The sequence below is a fragment of the Dendrobates tinctorius genome, unplaced genomic scaffold (genome assembly GCF_039654945.1).
Source record: "Dendrobates tinctorius isolate UK_male_01 unplaced genomic scaffold, ASM3965494v1 ptg000162l, whole genome shotgun sequence".
In the NCBI taxonomy this organism is placed as follows: Eukaryota; Metazoa; Chordata; class Amphibia; order Anura; family Dendrobatidae; genus Dendrobates; species Dendrobates tinctorius.
Window position 1 is genome coordinate 25,933,702 of NW_027361829.1, and position 15,525 is coordinate 25,949,226.

At 41.0% G+C, this 15,525-nt stretch overlaps 1 protein-coding gene across 2 annotated transcripts in view; it reads right to left on the reverse strand.

Annotated features, from left to right (window-relative positions):
- Window positions 1-448: 448 nt before the first annotated feature.
- Window positions 449-15,525, reverse strand: part of TRMT12 (tRNA methyltransferase 12 homolog) — a 154,488-nt gene continuing 139,411 nt past the window's right edge. For both annotated transcript variants that reach the window (XM_073549924.1, XM_073549925.1), the window contains exon 8: window positions 449-947. In XM_073549924.1, coding sequence (XP_073406025.1) covers window positions 564-947 — 384 coding nt within the window. In that variant the 3' untranslated portion in view covers window positions 449-563. The remainder of the gene's footprint in view (window positions 948-15,525) is intronic.

Below are 15,525 nucleotides of genomic sequence, written 5' to 3' on the forward strand. Positions count from 1 at the left end.
GGTTCCTCAGTTAGTATAACCACACCCATTAGCAATGGGGTATAAATAGCTTACAACAAAATCATTTTATTATACACCTGATGAAGGCCTACATGGCCGAAACCCGGTGTTTTTTTTTTATAACAAAAAACGTTTTAATGTTTTTGTCTTCTATAAAATTTTGCATTTTACCTAGCCAATAAAATATCATCTGATTTAACATCAGAGATAATTAGTTATTTGGCTATATAACCTTCTTGCTGCAAACTGGGCTAAGGATCCTCTGAAGGAAGTGCCCTGAAACTTCATTATTCGCATCTACATTGGCTGTGAGAGCCAAATCACTGGCAGAAAGAGGTTTATGTGACGTTTGTCTGCACATGGCACGCTCATCCTATAAGAGCATGTGGTCATAAAGCAGCCGGCGCTTGTGTTACTGGTCCCAGACTTAATATATAGCCTTCCATGGTACGGGGTTAATCACATTCTGCTTTATGTAATGTGACGAGACCCTCAGTACTAATGCACAATACCAAATAGTCCTTATATCATCAAATACAATGATGGCAGTAAGAAAATCAACATTATAACTTTTTTGGTAATGGCCGACAATCCAGGTCCAAGACGACGTGGTCCACACGTGGTGCGTAGGACTTCACCTTCTTGATACGGACAATGCGCGTCTGCCATGCAGTACTATGAATTTCTTGTAATAACGCCCGTATTTTAATCTCAGTAGCCTCTGCCCACTTTCTCCAGAATATTCTCTGTGATCTTCCGGCTTCCTGTGAGGTTGTCTCACTTTTATCACCCGTCTCATGTCTGCTGAGGAAAGCGTCCACATTGTGGTGAATATGCAGCGTGCCGCCAGTGCTTTTCTTCAGGACTCTACAAGCTGCAGGATATCCAGCCTCAGATGTCGGGATTAGGCCTAAATTCACACGGTCCGCTACACTGTGGAGCAACAGCTGGAAGAAAAGAAAAGAGAAATTATAGAACAAATGTCCATGCAACAGTCACTAACAAGGGAGGGTGGAAAAATACAGAATTCTTATGCAATGTGGATTTGCACAAAATTAGCGACTTTTGGTGGTTTCACACAAGTCTGAATCACCTCAGTAAAAATAAGCGGAGCTTTGAACAAATTATTAAACAGAATGTATGTAAGTACCTGAATAAGAATACAGTAATTAACCAGAGCCAGCATGGATTTGTAGCATACAAGTTATGCCAAACTAATCTTATTTCCTTCTTTGATTGAATCACTGATTGGATCAGGGAAATGCGGAAGATATAGTATATCTCATTTTCAACAAAGCATTTGATAAAGTATCTCATACTATTCTTATTGAAAAAAATGACCAACTATGGGACTGACAAGGCTACGGTTAGATGGATTCATAACTGGCTCAGTGATCGTACTCTGTCAGATATACTTATATTGTATACTTATTTATTCAGGACACTTTACCAGATGCGATACGCTAAATAAAATGTCACAATGTTTCTTATAAAAAATCTAGTGGTTTATTGGATTGTCCCCCAAAAAGCATCAATACAGGAAAACATAAAATAGGTGAAATAATTACAAAGAGATTGTCCATATCAAAGTTTGTTCCCCATCATTCCTGAATAGTAGATTGCGTCTGTCTCGGTCATGAGCATGGCTGAATAAAGAAGCATGAGGTTAACTCACATACCATCTGTCCAGCGTACAACCTGATATGTGTAGAGTGTGTGCCCCACTTCCTGTGGGTCATGTGTTATATACATACCACATAGCATGTGTTCTCTCTATATGGTGTTACCATTTACCCTGAGCTAAGTGGACAAGAGTAACACGTGTAATGTCAGCTAAACCTTCCACAAGGCAATGTGCTCAGTACAGAATTGAGTGTAATAAGAATACAATAATAACTAAATCAACAATTGATATTTAATATACTCAAAAAGTGGTAATAAATGGTTGAACTTCCAATTGGAAGAGTGTTTCAAGTGGGGTACCATAAGGCTCTGTTCTGGCACCAGTGTTGTTCAACATTTGTATAAATGTAGATAAGGGAACTGAAGGTAAACTTATCAAATTTGCATATGATGCAAATTTGGAGGGATAACTAACACTATAGAAGACAGATAAAGGATTCAAAAGGATCTAGATAAGCTTGAACAATGGGCAGCGACTAATAGAATGGTATTTAACAGGCAGAAATGCAAGATTCTACATCTGGGCAAAAATGAAAATGACATCTATAGAATGGGAGCAATAGAACTAAGCATGTGTGAAGAAGACTTGGGCACACTAATAGATCACAGACTGCACGAGTCAACAGGATGATGATGCAGCTAAAAAGGCAAATATAGTTATAGGATGTATTAAGAGAAGCAAAGAGTCTAGATCACGTGAAGTAATTATTCCCCTCTACTCGTCCTTGGTCAGGCCTCATCTGGAATACTGTGTCCAGTTCTGGGCACCACATTTTAAAAAATACATCGAAAAACTGGAGCAACTTCAGAGAACAGCTACCAGGAAAGTGAGCGGACTGCAAATTATGTCCCACTAGAAACTGTTAAAGGTTCTGGGAATATTTAGCTTGCAAAAAAAGAAGGCTAAGAGGAGACTTAATAGCTGCCTACAAATATCTGAATGGCCTTCACATTGTAAAGGGATTATAATTCTCATTTGCACATGGAAACATGAGAAGCAATGGACTAAAACTGGAAAAAAAAAACATTTTGACAGTAAGGATGATCAATAAGTGGAACAGGTTGAAACGAGAGGTGGTGCGTTCTCCTTCAATGGAAGTCTTCAGAGGCTGGACAGACATCTGAGATGGTTTAGTGACTCCTGCATTGAGCAGGGGGTAGGACACTATGACTCTGGAGGTCCCTTCAAACTCTAACATTAAATGAACCCTAGGAATCAGAAAAATGTATTTCTTTGGCCAATATAAGTACACATTTGCTCCTTTATTTCACAATACTTACTACTATCATTCTATGATTCTATCTCCCATATATCAGAAAAACAAGTCCTTCGACCCTATCTGACAAGTTATCGGAAGTCATGTCTGCATGTGACTCCAGAGCGCTGATTACGGAAAATCAGGGCCCCACTCTCACAAGTGGAAGCAGCACTTCAAGCATTTCCACCATTTCATTTTGATAGTCCACAAATGTCCCAGATGGTCATATCTTTCAAGCATTACTATGACCCATAGGAGTGGTGTAGTATGATACAGCGACCCATAAGAGTGAGATAATATGATACTGAGACCCTTAGGACTGGTGTAATATGATACTGAGACGCTTAGGACTGGTGTAATAGGATACTGAGGCCCTTAGAACTGGTGTAATATGACACTGAGGCCCTTAGGACTGGTGTAATATAGTACTGTGGCCCTCAGGAGTGGCGTAATATGATACTGCGGCCCTCAGGAGTGGCGTAATATGATACTGCAACCCTCAGGACTGTCTTAATATGATACTGAGGCCCTTAGGACTGGTGTATTATGAAACTGAAACCCTTAGTACTGGTGTAATATGGTACTGTGGCCCTCAGGAGTGGTGTAATAGGATACTGCGGCCATCAGGAGTGGAGTAATATGATACTGCGGCCATCAAGACTGGCGTAATATGATACTTCGGCCCTCAGGACTGGCGTAATATGATACTGCAGCCCCCAGGACAGGCGTAATATGATACTGCGGCCCTCAGGACTGGCGTAATATGATACTGCGGCCCTCAGGACTGGCGTAATATGATACTGCAGCCCTTAGGACTGGTGTATTATGAATCTGAAACCCTTAGTATTGGTGTAATATGGTACTGCGGCCCTCAGGACTGGCGTAATACGATATTGCAGCCCTCAGGACTGGCGTAATACGATACTGGGACCTCAGGACTGGCGTAATATGATAGTTCAGTTGGTATAATACTGTGTTCCCTGTGCCAGAGGAAGGTAAGAGGATTCCCATCAAAGCCAATGTTTCTAATCTTGGAGATCCTTATTCTATTCCCCCACTGTAAGGTCATCTATAAATTGTACAGATAATAACCTCTGTGATCCTGCTAATAACTAACTCAATATTAATCTATTGCATTATTAAAGATACTCATACTAATTTTAAAGCATTTAAAAACCTTAAGATTCCTGCCACCCACCAGAACCATTAGTGTCAACATTTCATTTTGTGTACCTTGAGGCAAGGCCTCATTTGATCATGGGCCATTTATTTCATTAAAGGGAATCTGTCACCCATTTTTAGCCCTATCAGCTGCCGACACCACTATCAGGGGCTTATCTACAGCATTCTGTAATGCTGTAGATAAGCCAATCGATGTAACCTGAAAGATAAGAAAAACAAGTTAATTATACTCACCGGGGAGCACAGACGGGTGCGGTGGGTGTCGCGGTCCGGAGCCTCCCATCTTCTAGAGATGATGTCGTCCTCCTTACTTCTGCCGCTGCTCCTACGCAGGTGTACTTTATCTGCCCTATTGAGGGCAGAGTAAAGTACTGCAGTGCGCAGGTGCCGGGAAAGGTCAGAGAGGTCCGCGGCAGAAGTAAGGAGGAGGACGTCATCGCTAGAAGATGGGAGGTGCCGGACCGGACGGCGACACCCATCGGACCGGACCGCGACACCCATCGGACCGGTCACCCGGGTGAGTATAATCTAACTTGTTTTTCTTATCTTTCAAGGTTACATCGGGGGCTTATCTACAGCATTACAGAATGCTGTAGATAAACCCCTGATGGCGGTGCCGTCACCTGATAGAGCTAAAAATAGGTGACAGATTTCCTTTAACTGAGACAATATCACAAAAAAAACCAACACATTTTGTTTTGTGTAACCACAGTGAAATAGTAGAAAACATGTTTACTAAAAACTAGCAAAAATACCAGGGCTTTCACTCGCTGAAAATGGTGTTACATTGTTTGTTACGCTTGCTAAGGTTACATTTTCAGTGTTGAATGCCGACCACAAGAGGTAGTAATGGCCGACACTATTACAGCCTCTATACAAGGGCTGGATGATTTCCTCAATACACAGAAGATTGCTGGTTATAGTAAATATAGCAACAAAATTTACAATTGGTGTTGAGGGGAACAACAACTACTCTTGAATGTTTTTTTTGTTAAATATTAAAATTTACTCTCCTTTCACAAGCACATAAGAAAAAAAAAAAATTAAGAAGTTGACCACATAGTGCAACCCTTCAACCTCCATCCCCCAGTGTATCTATTAGTGGTTAACAGCAAAGGAGTAAGACTGGTATACCTAAACACAGCTGCCAGAGACAGTTTTTGCTTTCTTAGCTTTTGAATTAATTTGCCCAATAGAAGGTCGTTTATTTGGACAGCATTTTAAAAAACAGTCCTTAGTCTTATGACCCTTAGTAATCACCTCACACTCAGAGATCTAATAGATGAATGTATGTACATAAAGCAGAAAATGTGTGACTACTCCACAGTCTGACTGTTCTAGTGTCACGCACAGTGTGGAAAGACGAAGTGCAACACGAGGGGAAGAGGGAAAGGAAGCCCAAACGCTAGGGAAAGGGGGAGTGGAGACCCCTAGGCAGATCTAATAGCGTCCTGTCTCCCCTACAATCCCTATATTGGTTCCACACGAATCACCAAGCAGGAACCTAAGCCCTGTATATCCCTAGAGCTAGGCCCTGAATAGTGAAGAGGGGATGCGCACTGGTCACTCTCCACTGTACGTTAAAGAGAAGGGAGACAAACAAGGGGGCAGCAACTTGAGCAGACTCAGAGGTAACACCAAACAGGGGAGGACATACCGCATATGCAGCTGATGTAGCTGCACCAGGGCCTGGAGGTGGAGTGGGGCCCTAGCAGGGCGACTAACACTGATGGTAATCTGACCTGTTTAACTTGCCCTGAGGCTCCGGGGGGCTCCTGGCCAGATTGCCCTCATGTGTGGCAGGCAGGGAGTGATCCCTGCAGCTCCGCTGCCTACAGGAGAATATGGCAGTGGAGCGGAGCTGCAGGGTTATATCTTGCGCTTCCTGCCCGCGCTTCCTGTCTGACACAGCAGTGCGGCTAGATTATGTCAGCATTTAGTGCGCGGCTGCATCAGAGAGAAACCTGCCGGCGATGAAGATGCTACAGCTGTGAGGAAGGGCGAAGAGGTGAGTGGTGCTGTTTGCATATGTATAGGTGGTGGAGAGGGCAATGATGGAGGTGGAGAAAAGGACAATCATGGGGTGGTGGGGGAGAAGGCAATGATGGGTGTTGTGGGGGAGAAAGCAATGATGGAGGTGGTGGAAAGAACAATGATGTTATGTGGTGGGGAGAAGGCAATGATGGAGGTGGTGGAGAGGTAAATGATGGAGGTGATGAGGAGGCCAATGTTTGGGGTAGCGGAGAGAGCAATGAAGGGAGTGGGTCTGAAGGCACTGATGGGTGTGGTGGAGAGGGCAATGATGGGGGTGAGTCTGAAGGCATTGATGGGGGTTGGTAGAGAGGGCACTGACGGGGTGGTGAAGGCAATGATGGAGGTGAAGAGGGCAATGATGGAGGTGGGGGATAGGACAAAGATGGGATGCAGAGAGGAGGAGGACAATGAGTGATGTGAGGGATTAGAAAAGGGGTACTTATAATGGACTTACAAACGGGGAAGTGGAGGAAGACGTTAGATATGGATGTAAAATGAATTGGGTGGTGGTGAAGGGTGCTAAGCACCTTATAGCGGTCCTCCCCATCTCACAATTGTAATGGTTTCCAAGAGAAAAAGGTCGCACTCTACGGGATAATGATGAATGTTTATTGACACTGAATTACATGTCACGTCGGGGATGTGAAGGAGATTGTGTCAAATGGCTGACTACGGCCGTTTCACGCTACTCAAGCGCTTCCACGGGTCAAAGTGCAGGAGGAAATGACGGGTACTATTGCACACCAGTCACTCCTCCTGCCAGCCACTACAAAACTAACAAGTGAAACAAACAAGTGTTAAGTGCAGACATATAAAAACACATACAATTTACCGCCTCAGCGGGAACAGTACCTTTACATGTAAAATTACAAAGATTACAAGGAACAATAAATGATTATCAGTATTACTAGTTAACCCCTATAATTAAGTTAACTCTTCTGGATGACCTATTCCGAACCAAGTATATGCTCCCATTAAATATAATATAATTATGATATATTGCAATTATGCCGTAGCTCCTGTCACCAGGATAAAAATCACTGACACCTATCTTTTTGCCATTTATATTATAATAATATCCTAGAAAAACTATTTTCTCCCGATCAAATCGGATTAAGACAAATTTAACTATGTAGTACAAAATTAAGCGAATAATAAACTGCCCAAATTTATGTAGATTTTTTATCAAGCAAAATACTATGCCCAATGTCATAAATGTATATACCTCCCAAACATGATTCGTGTGTTATAATCTCATAATTTTTAAGCAAAATACATATATATGAATCAGTTATCATAAAAAAATGGCCATATCTACTTTATCATTGAAACCTGATCCATTTCGATTCCCGCTGCAATAATAATTTATGCAAGTTCCCCCCTTGTGGGGGTAACATCACTTTTTCAAAACCCGCAAAAGTAAGGACACCCGGATCCGTCCCATGTACAGTCCTGACATGGTCAATGAGACGTGGCACTCCTTTTCCAGATTTTATCGACTTAAAATGCTCCCGAAATCGAACATAAAGCGGGCGTATTGTCTTTCCTATATAAAAAAACCCGACATGTACAGAAGATAACATAAACCACATGATCAGTCTTGCATGTAATAAAGCTGGACACCGTATGTCTAACTGCACCCATTTGCAGTGTACGATCAGTACAACGATACCTACAATAGGGACATTGTCCACATTTATAATTGCCTTTAGGTATTCCTTGATTTAACCATATGTCACGTTGAGTTATTAAACGATTCTGGACTAAAACGTCCCTAATCCTTGTACTGCGTCTATTGGAAATCAAAGGTCCTCTAGACACTATATCAATCAATTCCCTATCTTGTTCCAAAACATGCCAATGTTTCCTTATTACGGATCTGATTTGTCTATCCATAGAACCATAACGGAAACAGAAGGTAAATCTTTTTTCTTTCTTACTTTCTTTACTCTGTTGATTTATTATGCATCTCCTGTTGTCATCCCATTGTGATTTTACTTTTTGAAGTGTAGTATCTAATAAATGGTCAGGGTACCCTCGTTGTCTCAATCTCTCATGTAATTCTCTGGATTGTCGTTCCCGACCCTCGACTGAATTATTGACACAAAATATTCGTAAAAATTGACTGTATGGTAATGAATTGACAGTATGTGTGGGATGGTAACTATCAAACCGCAATACGGAGTTGGTGGCTATAGGTTTCCTAAAAACCGATGTACATATAGTATCATCCTTGATCTCCAAAAGGACATCAAGAAACTCCAATTTGGTACCTCCAAAATTATATGTGAATGCCATGTTCATGTGGTTCATGTCATTTAAATAGTTAACAAATTCCACAAATGTCTCTTTTGTACCCTCCCAGATTATGAACACATCGTCCACATATCTGAGGTATAGTCTGATGTGTCTGAAATACCTCTGCATATTATAAACATATTTCTCCTCAAAAGCTCCCAAGAACAAATTCGCAAACGTGCAAGATACCGGCGTGCCCATCGCAGTTCCCACATTTTGACAATACCATTTCGAATCAAAAGTAAAAGCATTGTGTGTTAGAATAAAGCTCAATGCATCACAAACGAAATCTATGAAACCTTGCTCTTTCCCTGTCGTACCTAAAATTTCCCTAATAGTGTCAACTCCCAATTGTTGAGGAATTCTTGTAGAAAGTCTCTATACATCTATTGATGTTAAAAAGAAACCAGGTTGCCACCCAAACTCATGTATTACTTCTAGAAAAGCTTTAGTGTCTCTTATATAGGACGGGATCTGAATAAGCATTGGCCGTAATAGCCAATCTACATATTGTGAAAGTGCCTCAGTCACTGATCCTATCCCAGAAACAATGGGGCGACGGGATTTGTGTATCTTAGGTACATGGTACCAATGGGGACGTGTAGGAAAGTCAGGCAACAATTTTTCTGCCTTTTTTTCAGAAATATTTTTTGTGACATATTGCCTGAGTAAAGACCTCAAATCATTTATGAATTTGTGGGTAGGATCCCCCATCAATTTCGTATATGTAACTGTATCTGATAGATGTCGATGGGCTTCTGCTAGGTACATGTCTCTCGGCAATAACACTGTATTTCCTCCTTTATCTGATGGTCTCACTACTGTGTCTGTCCATTCTCTAATTTCTCTCAATGCTGACTTCTATGCCACTGTCAAATTTGAGGGAGCTGTGGGATATACTAATGCCTCTACATCTTTAATGACTAACGTCTCGAATAAATCAATAAGATTTCCTGGGGAGACAGGGGGCATATATTGTGATGTTACCCCCCTAAAAAAGGTGTATAAATCGTTTGTGGGTAGTCACCACTAGATTCAGTGATACTCAACAATAGGGCAGCATCTTCATGCACTTCTGCCAATGTACCTACTCCTGCCATAAATCCCAAAGGACCCACTTCACATTGTACCTCCCCTGATAATGGAGTGTTAATGGGGGTTTGTAGTAAAAATTGCTTATGCAGATGCATCTTCCTAATGGATTTAAATAAATCAATCTTAAATTCTGTCAAATCAAAATTATCTGGTATACAAAAATTCAGACCCTTAGCTAATAATGAATGATGTGAATCATTCAACACATGATCAGTTAAATTTATTACTGCATGCGACAGTGTGTCCCTTATCGTCTCGGTCTCCATGAGACTTGCTTTCTCTTGCGGTTTTGTCCATACAGCCTTCCTCCTTCCTCTTCTGATCCTCCGCCTAAAGGGATATTTTGTCCAGACACACCTGCTTCTGCTGATACTTGCTGGTCAATTGCAGTCATGGATAAACTGGCTCCCTCTCCCATACTTGAATCAGAATCCGTTGTTAAATAATCTCTCCTGTTTGGAGCCTGATTCTGTTTGCGATAATGGCGCTTATATTTCCCTTTTCCTGATTGTCCAGTATGTACATTCATTCTTTGCTTATTCCAACTGAATATCTGGCCATTCAAAAAATCATGTTTGTCTCGTAAAAATTGGTCTCGTTTTCTAGACTTAATCTCTGCCTGCATCGGCAACAATTTGCTGTCCATTTTTTTATTAAATGTAAGCCACTGATTATCTGTCATTCTCGATTTTAACTCTTCTTGTGATTTCATTAATTCCTCTTTAACTGTATCATAATTACGCAAGTTGGTATCCAAGACCAATTGCAATAAATATTGCGAACATTTAAGTAGAATTTTCTCCCATTCTGTTCTAAAGGAAGCATCACCTTTGAACTCAGAAATTTCCTTCCACACTCTCAATCCGCGGGGTACACGTCCACAATCTCTGTAGGACTTCAATGAATTATTGGTCCAAAATAACTTTGTTTCCCTCTCAGCCAAATTCGTTAATTTAAATTCCAAAGCTTTAGTGCTTAAAGCCTGCACTTCATCACACGTTTCACACTCTTCATCCTCCCGACCAGCCTGTAAGCTCAGTCCCAGTGTGGCTGTATCCGCCTCCATGTCCAAAGACATGGTTAAACTACTTCATATGCTGCGTCTGGATAATCCAAACTAACAATCCGGTAACCAAGCGTGCTCAGTCCAGAAACAAATAAAGCTAATGAAGTCAATACAAGAAAGCGGGCGGCACCGCTGTTACCGTACTAAGGTCCGTGGGTGGCAGCAGGCGGAGAGCTCACATCCAGGACTCCCGGGTGCTTGACCTCGTAGCAAGACGATAGTAGTTTCCAAGAGAAAAAGGTCGCACTCTACGGGATAATGATGAATGTTTATTGACACTGAATTACATGTCAGGTCGGGGATGTGAAGGAGAGTGTGTCAAATGGCTGACTACAGCCGTTTCACGCTACTCGAGCGCTTCCACGGGTCAAAGTGCAGGAGGAAATGACGGGTACTATTGCACACCAGTCACTCCTCCTGCCAGCCACTACAAAACTAACAAGTGAAACAAACAAGTGTTAAGTGCAGACATATAAAAACACATACAATTTACCGCCTCAGCGGGAACAGTACCTTTACATGTAAAATTACAAAGATTACAAGGAACAATAAATCATTATCAGTATTACTAGTTAACCCCTATAATTAAGTTAACTCTTCTGGATGACCTATTCCGAACCAAGTATATGCTCCCATTAAATATAATATAATTATGATATATTGCAATTATGCCGTAGCTCCTGTCACCAGGATAAAAATCACTGACACCTATCTTTTTGCCATTTATATTATAATATCCTAGAAAAACTATTTTCTCCCGATCAAATCGGATTAAGACAAATTTAACTATGTAGTACAAAATTAAGCGAATAATAAACTGCCCAAATTTATGTAGATTTTTTATCAGGCAAAATACTATGCCCAATGTCATAAATGTATATACCTCCCAAACATGATTCGTGTGTTATAATCTCATAATTATAATCTCTTGGAAACTACTATCGTCTTGCTATGAGGTCAAGCACCCGGGAGTCCTGGATGTGAGCTCTCTGCCTGCTGCCAGCCACGGACCTTAGTACGGTAACAGCGGTGCCACCCGCTTTCTTGCATTGACTTCACAATTGTAATGCTATCAGGACTTAAATTTTTTGGGGCAGTGGGAGAAGAGTGGGTAAGGTGCATAGGTGGCGGAGAATGCTCAGTACCTGATAGCGTCTTCTCCAATCCCCAAATTCATTTGTATGTTATCAAGGACTTAAAATGAATGGGGGGTACACAGGACAGCTACTAAGGCTATGTCCACATGTTCAGGATTTGCAGGAGAAAATTCGGCTGTGTATCCTAAAGTGTTGGCAGGAAGAAAGTTGCGTAAAATACATTTTATCTCCACATTTCTGCCATGCTTTTGTTATGTATTTTTCCCCATTAGTACGGGTGACATATGCTGCAAAAATGAGATTATGCAGATTTTAACCCTTTTACTCCCAAGGGTGGTTTGCATGTTAATGCCCGGGCCAATTTTTACAATTCTGACCACTGTCCCTTTATGAGGTAATAACTCTGGAATGCTTCCATGGATCCCGGTGATTCTGACATTGTTTTCTCATGATATATTGTACTTCATGTTAGTGGTAAAATTTCATTCATATAACTTGCGTTTATTTGTGAAAAAAACGGAAGTTTGGCAAAAATTTTGAACATTTCACAATTTTCCAACTTTGAATTATTATGCTCTTAAATCACAGAGCTATAGCACACAAAAAACTTAATAAGTAACATTTCCCACATGTTTACATCAGCACAATTTGAGAGCCAAAATTTTTTTTTGTTACGAAGTTATAAGGGTTAAAAGTTGACCAGCGATTTCTCATTTTTACAACACCATTTTATTTTTAGGGACCACATCACATTTGAAGTCACTTTGAAGGTTCTATATGATAGAAAATATTCAAAAAAGTGACACCATTCTAAAATTGCACCCCTCAAGGTGCTCAAAATCTGATTCAAGAAGTTTATTAACCCTTCAGGTGCTTCACAGAAATTTTTTGAATGTTTAAAAAATGAACATTAAACTTTTTTCACAAAAAAATTACTTCAGGTTCAATTTTTTTATTTTACCAAGGGTAACAGGAGAAATTAGACTGGAAAAGTTATTGTGCAATTTGTCCTGAGTACGCTGATACCTGATATGTGGGGGGGGACCACTGTTTGGGAGCATGGCAGAGCTCAGAAGGGAAGGAGCGCCGTTTGACTTTTTCAATGCAAAATTGGCTGGAATTCAGATCGGATGCCATGTCACATTTGGAGAGCTCCTGATGTGCCTAAACAGTGGAAACCCCCAACAAGTGACCCCATTTTGGAAACTAGACCCCCCCAAGGAACTTAAATAGACATGTGTTGAGCCCTTTGAACCCCTAAGGGCTTCACAGTTTATAACGTACAGTCATACAATTAAAAAATCATTTTTTCCAGTAAAATGATCTTTTCACCCCCAATTTTTATTCTCCCAAGGGTAACAGGACCCCAAAAGTTATTGTGCAATTTGTCCTGAGTACGCCGATACCCCACATGTGGGGTTAAACCACTATTTGGGCACATGGCAGAGCTCGGAAGGGAAGCCACACCATTTGACTTTTTTGGCTGGAATTGAGATCGGACGCCATGTCACATTTGGAGAGCTCCTGATGTGCCAAAACAGTGGAAACCCCCCAATTTTATCTCCAACCCTAACCCCAACACACCCCTAACCCTAATCTCAGCCCTATTCCTAGCCCTAACCCTAATGGGAAAACGGAAATAAATAAAAAAAAAAAAATGTATTATTTTTCCATAACTAAAGGGGTGATAACGGGAGGTTTGATTTACTATTTATGGTGGGTTTTTATATTTGGTAGCTGTCGCACGCTAAAAGACGCTTTTCATTGTAAAAATAGTTTTTGCATCACTACATTTTGAGAGCTATAATTTTTCCATATTTTGACCCACCGAGTCATGTGAGGTCTTATTTTTTAAGGAATGAGTTGACGTTTTTATTGGTACCATTTTCGGGCACGTGACATTTTTTGATCGCTTTTTATTCCGATTTTTGTGATGCAGAATGAACCAAAATGCTTTATCATCATACCGCCGAACAAAGTGCAATAACGCGCGATCAAAAAGACGGATATAAATAACCATGGTACCGCTGAAAACGTCATCTTGTCCCGCAAAAAACGAGCCGCCACACAGCATCATCAGCGAAAAAATAAAGTTATAGCTCGCAGAATAAAGCGATGCAAAAATAATTATTTTTTTTATATAAAATTGATTTCATTGCATAAAACCGCCAAAACATAAAAAACGATCTAAATGAGGTATCGCTGTAACAGTTCTGACCCGAAGAATAAAACCGCCTTATCAATTTTACCACACGTGGAACGGTGTAAATGCACGCCCAAAAAGAAATTCATGAAATGCTGTTTTTTTTGCTTCGTTTTTTATTTTTATGGGGTTCAATAAAGGGGTTAACTAGTGGGACAGTTTTGTAGGGCGGGTCGTTACGGACATGGCGATACCAAATGTGTACTTTTATTGTTTTTTTTTATTTTCAAAAAATGAATTTATTAGGGAAATTTTTTTTTTCAATTTAGCGATTTTTTATAAATTATTTTTACACTTTTTTTTTTAACTTTATTACACTGTCCCAGGGGGGACATCACTGTCATGTGACAGATCACTGATCTGACATCACAGATCGCGGTGAAAGATCAGCGATCTGACGCAGGCACTGCAGAAGGCTTCCTCACGCCTGCGCTCTGCAGGCAGCGAGGAAGCCGGCTCCCTGCAGGCTCCTGCCTCCATATTGGATCCGGGGAAGGGAAGGAGGCCCCCAGAGCAGCGCAGCACATCGCGCTGCTGCGGGGGTCTCAGGGAAGCACGGAGGGAGCCCCCTCCCTGCCGATGCTTCCCTAAACCCCCGGTACACTGCGATCATGTTTGATCGCAGTGTGCCAGGGGTTAATGTGCCCGGGGCGGTCCATGACCGCCCCTGACACATAGTGCCATGTGTCAGCTGTGATAAGAAGCAGACACCCGGCCGCTGATCGCTATGACGTACTATTCTGTCCTTGGGACTTAGGTCTCAGGTTAAATGGACGGAATAGTACGTCTAATGTAGGAAAGGGGATAATCTACTGCAAATCTGCAAGGAAAAACTAAGCAGTGCATGCATGAGACTTCAGGGATCTCATTCACTTTTCCTGTACTGTAAAACCATATCTTCCGTGCACACATAGCCTTTCAGATAATTGGGTAGAGTCACAGAGTGAAAGATTTATAATATTGGGAGGCGGAGATTATAGGTAATGGGGGGCACAGTGGTGCTTATCACTTTATATTTTTAATGGTGCGTGGCTAATAGTATATTAACCCCTTAACCCCCAAGGGTGGTTTGCACGTTCATGACCAGGCCAATTTTTACAATTCTGACCACTGTCCCTTTATGAGGTAATAACTCTGAAACGCTTCCATGGATCCCGGTGATTCTGACATGGTTTTCTTGTGACATATTGTACTTCATGATAGTGGTAAAATTTCATTCATATCACTTGCGTTTATTTGTGAAAAAATGGAAATTTGGCGAAAATTTCGCAATTTTTCAACTTTCAATTTTTATGCCCTTAAATAACAGAGATATGGCACACAAAAAACTTAATAAGTAACATTTCCCTCATGTTTACTTTACATCAGCACAATTTTGGAACCCAAATTTTTTTTTTTTGTTAGGACGTTATAAGGGTTAAAAGTTGACCAGCGATTTCTCATTTTTGCAACACTTTTATTTTTACGGACCACATCACATTTGAAGCCACTTTGAGGGGTCTATATGATAGAAAATACCCAAAAGTGACACCATTCTAAAAACTGCACCCCCTTAAGGTGCTCAAAACCACATTCAAAGTTTATTAACCCTTCAGGTGCTTCACAGGA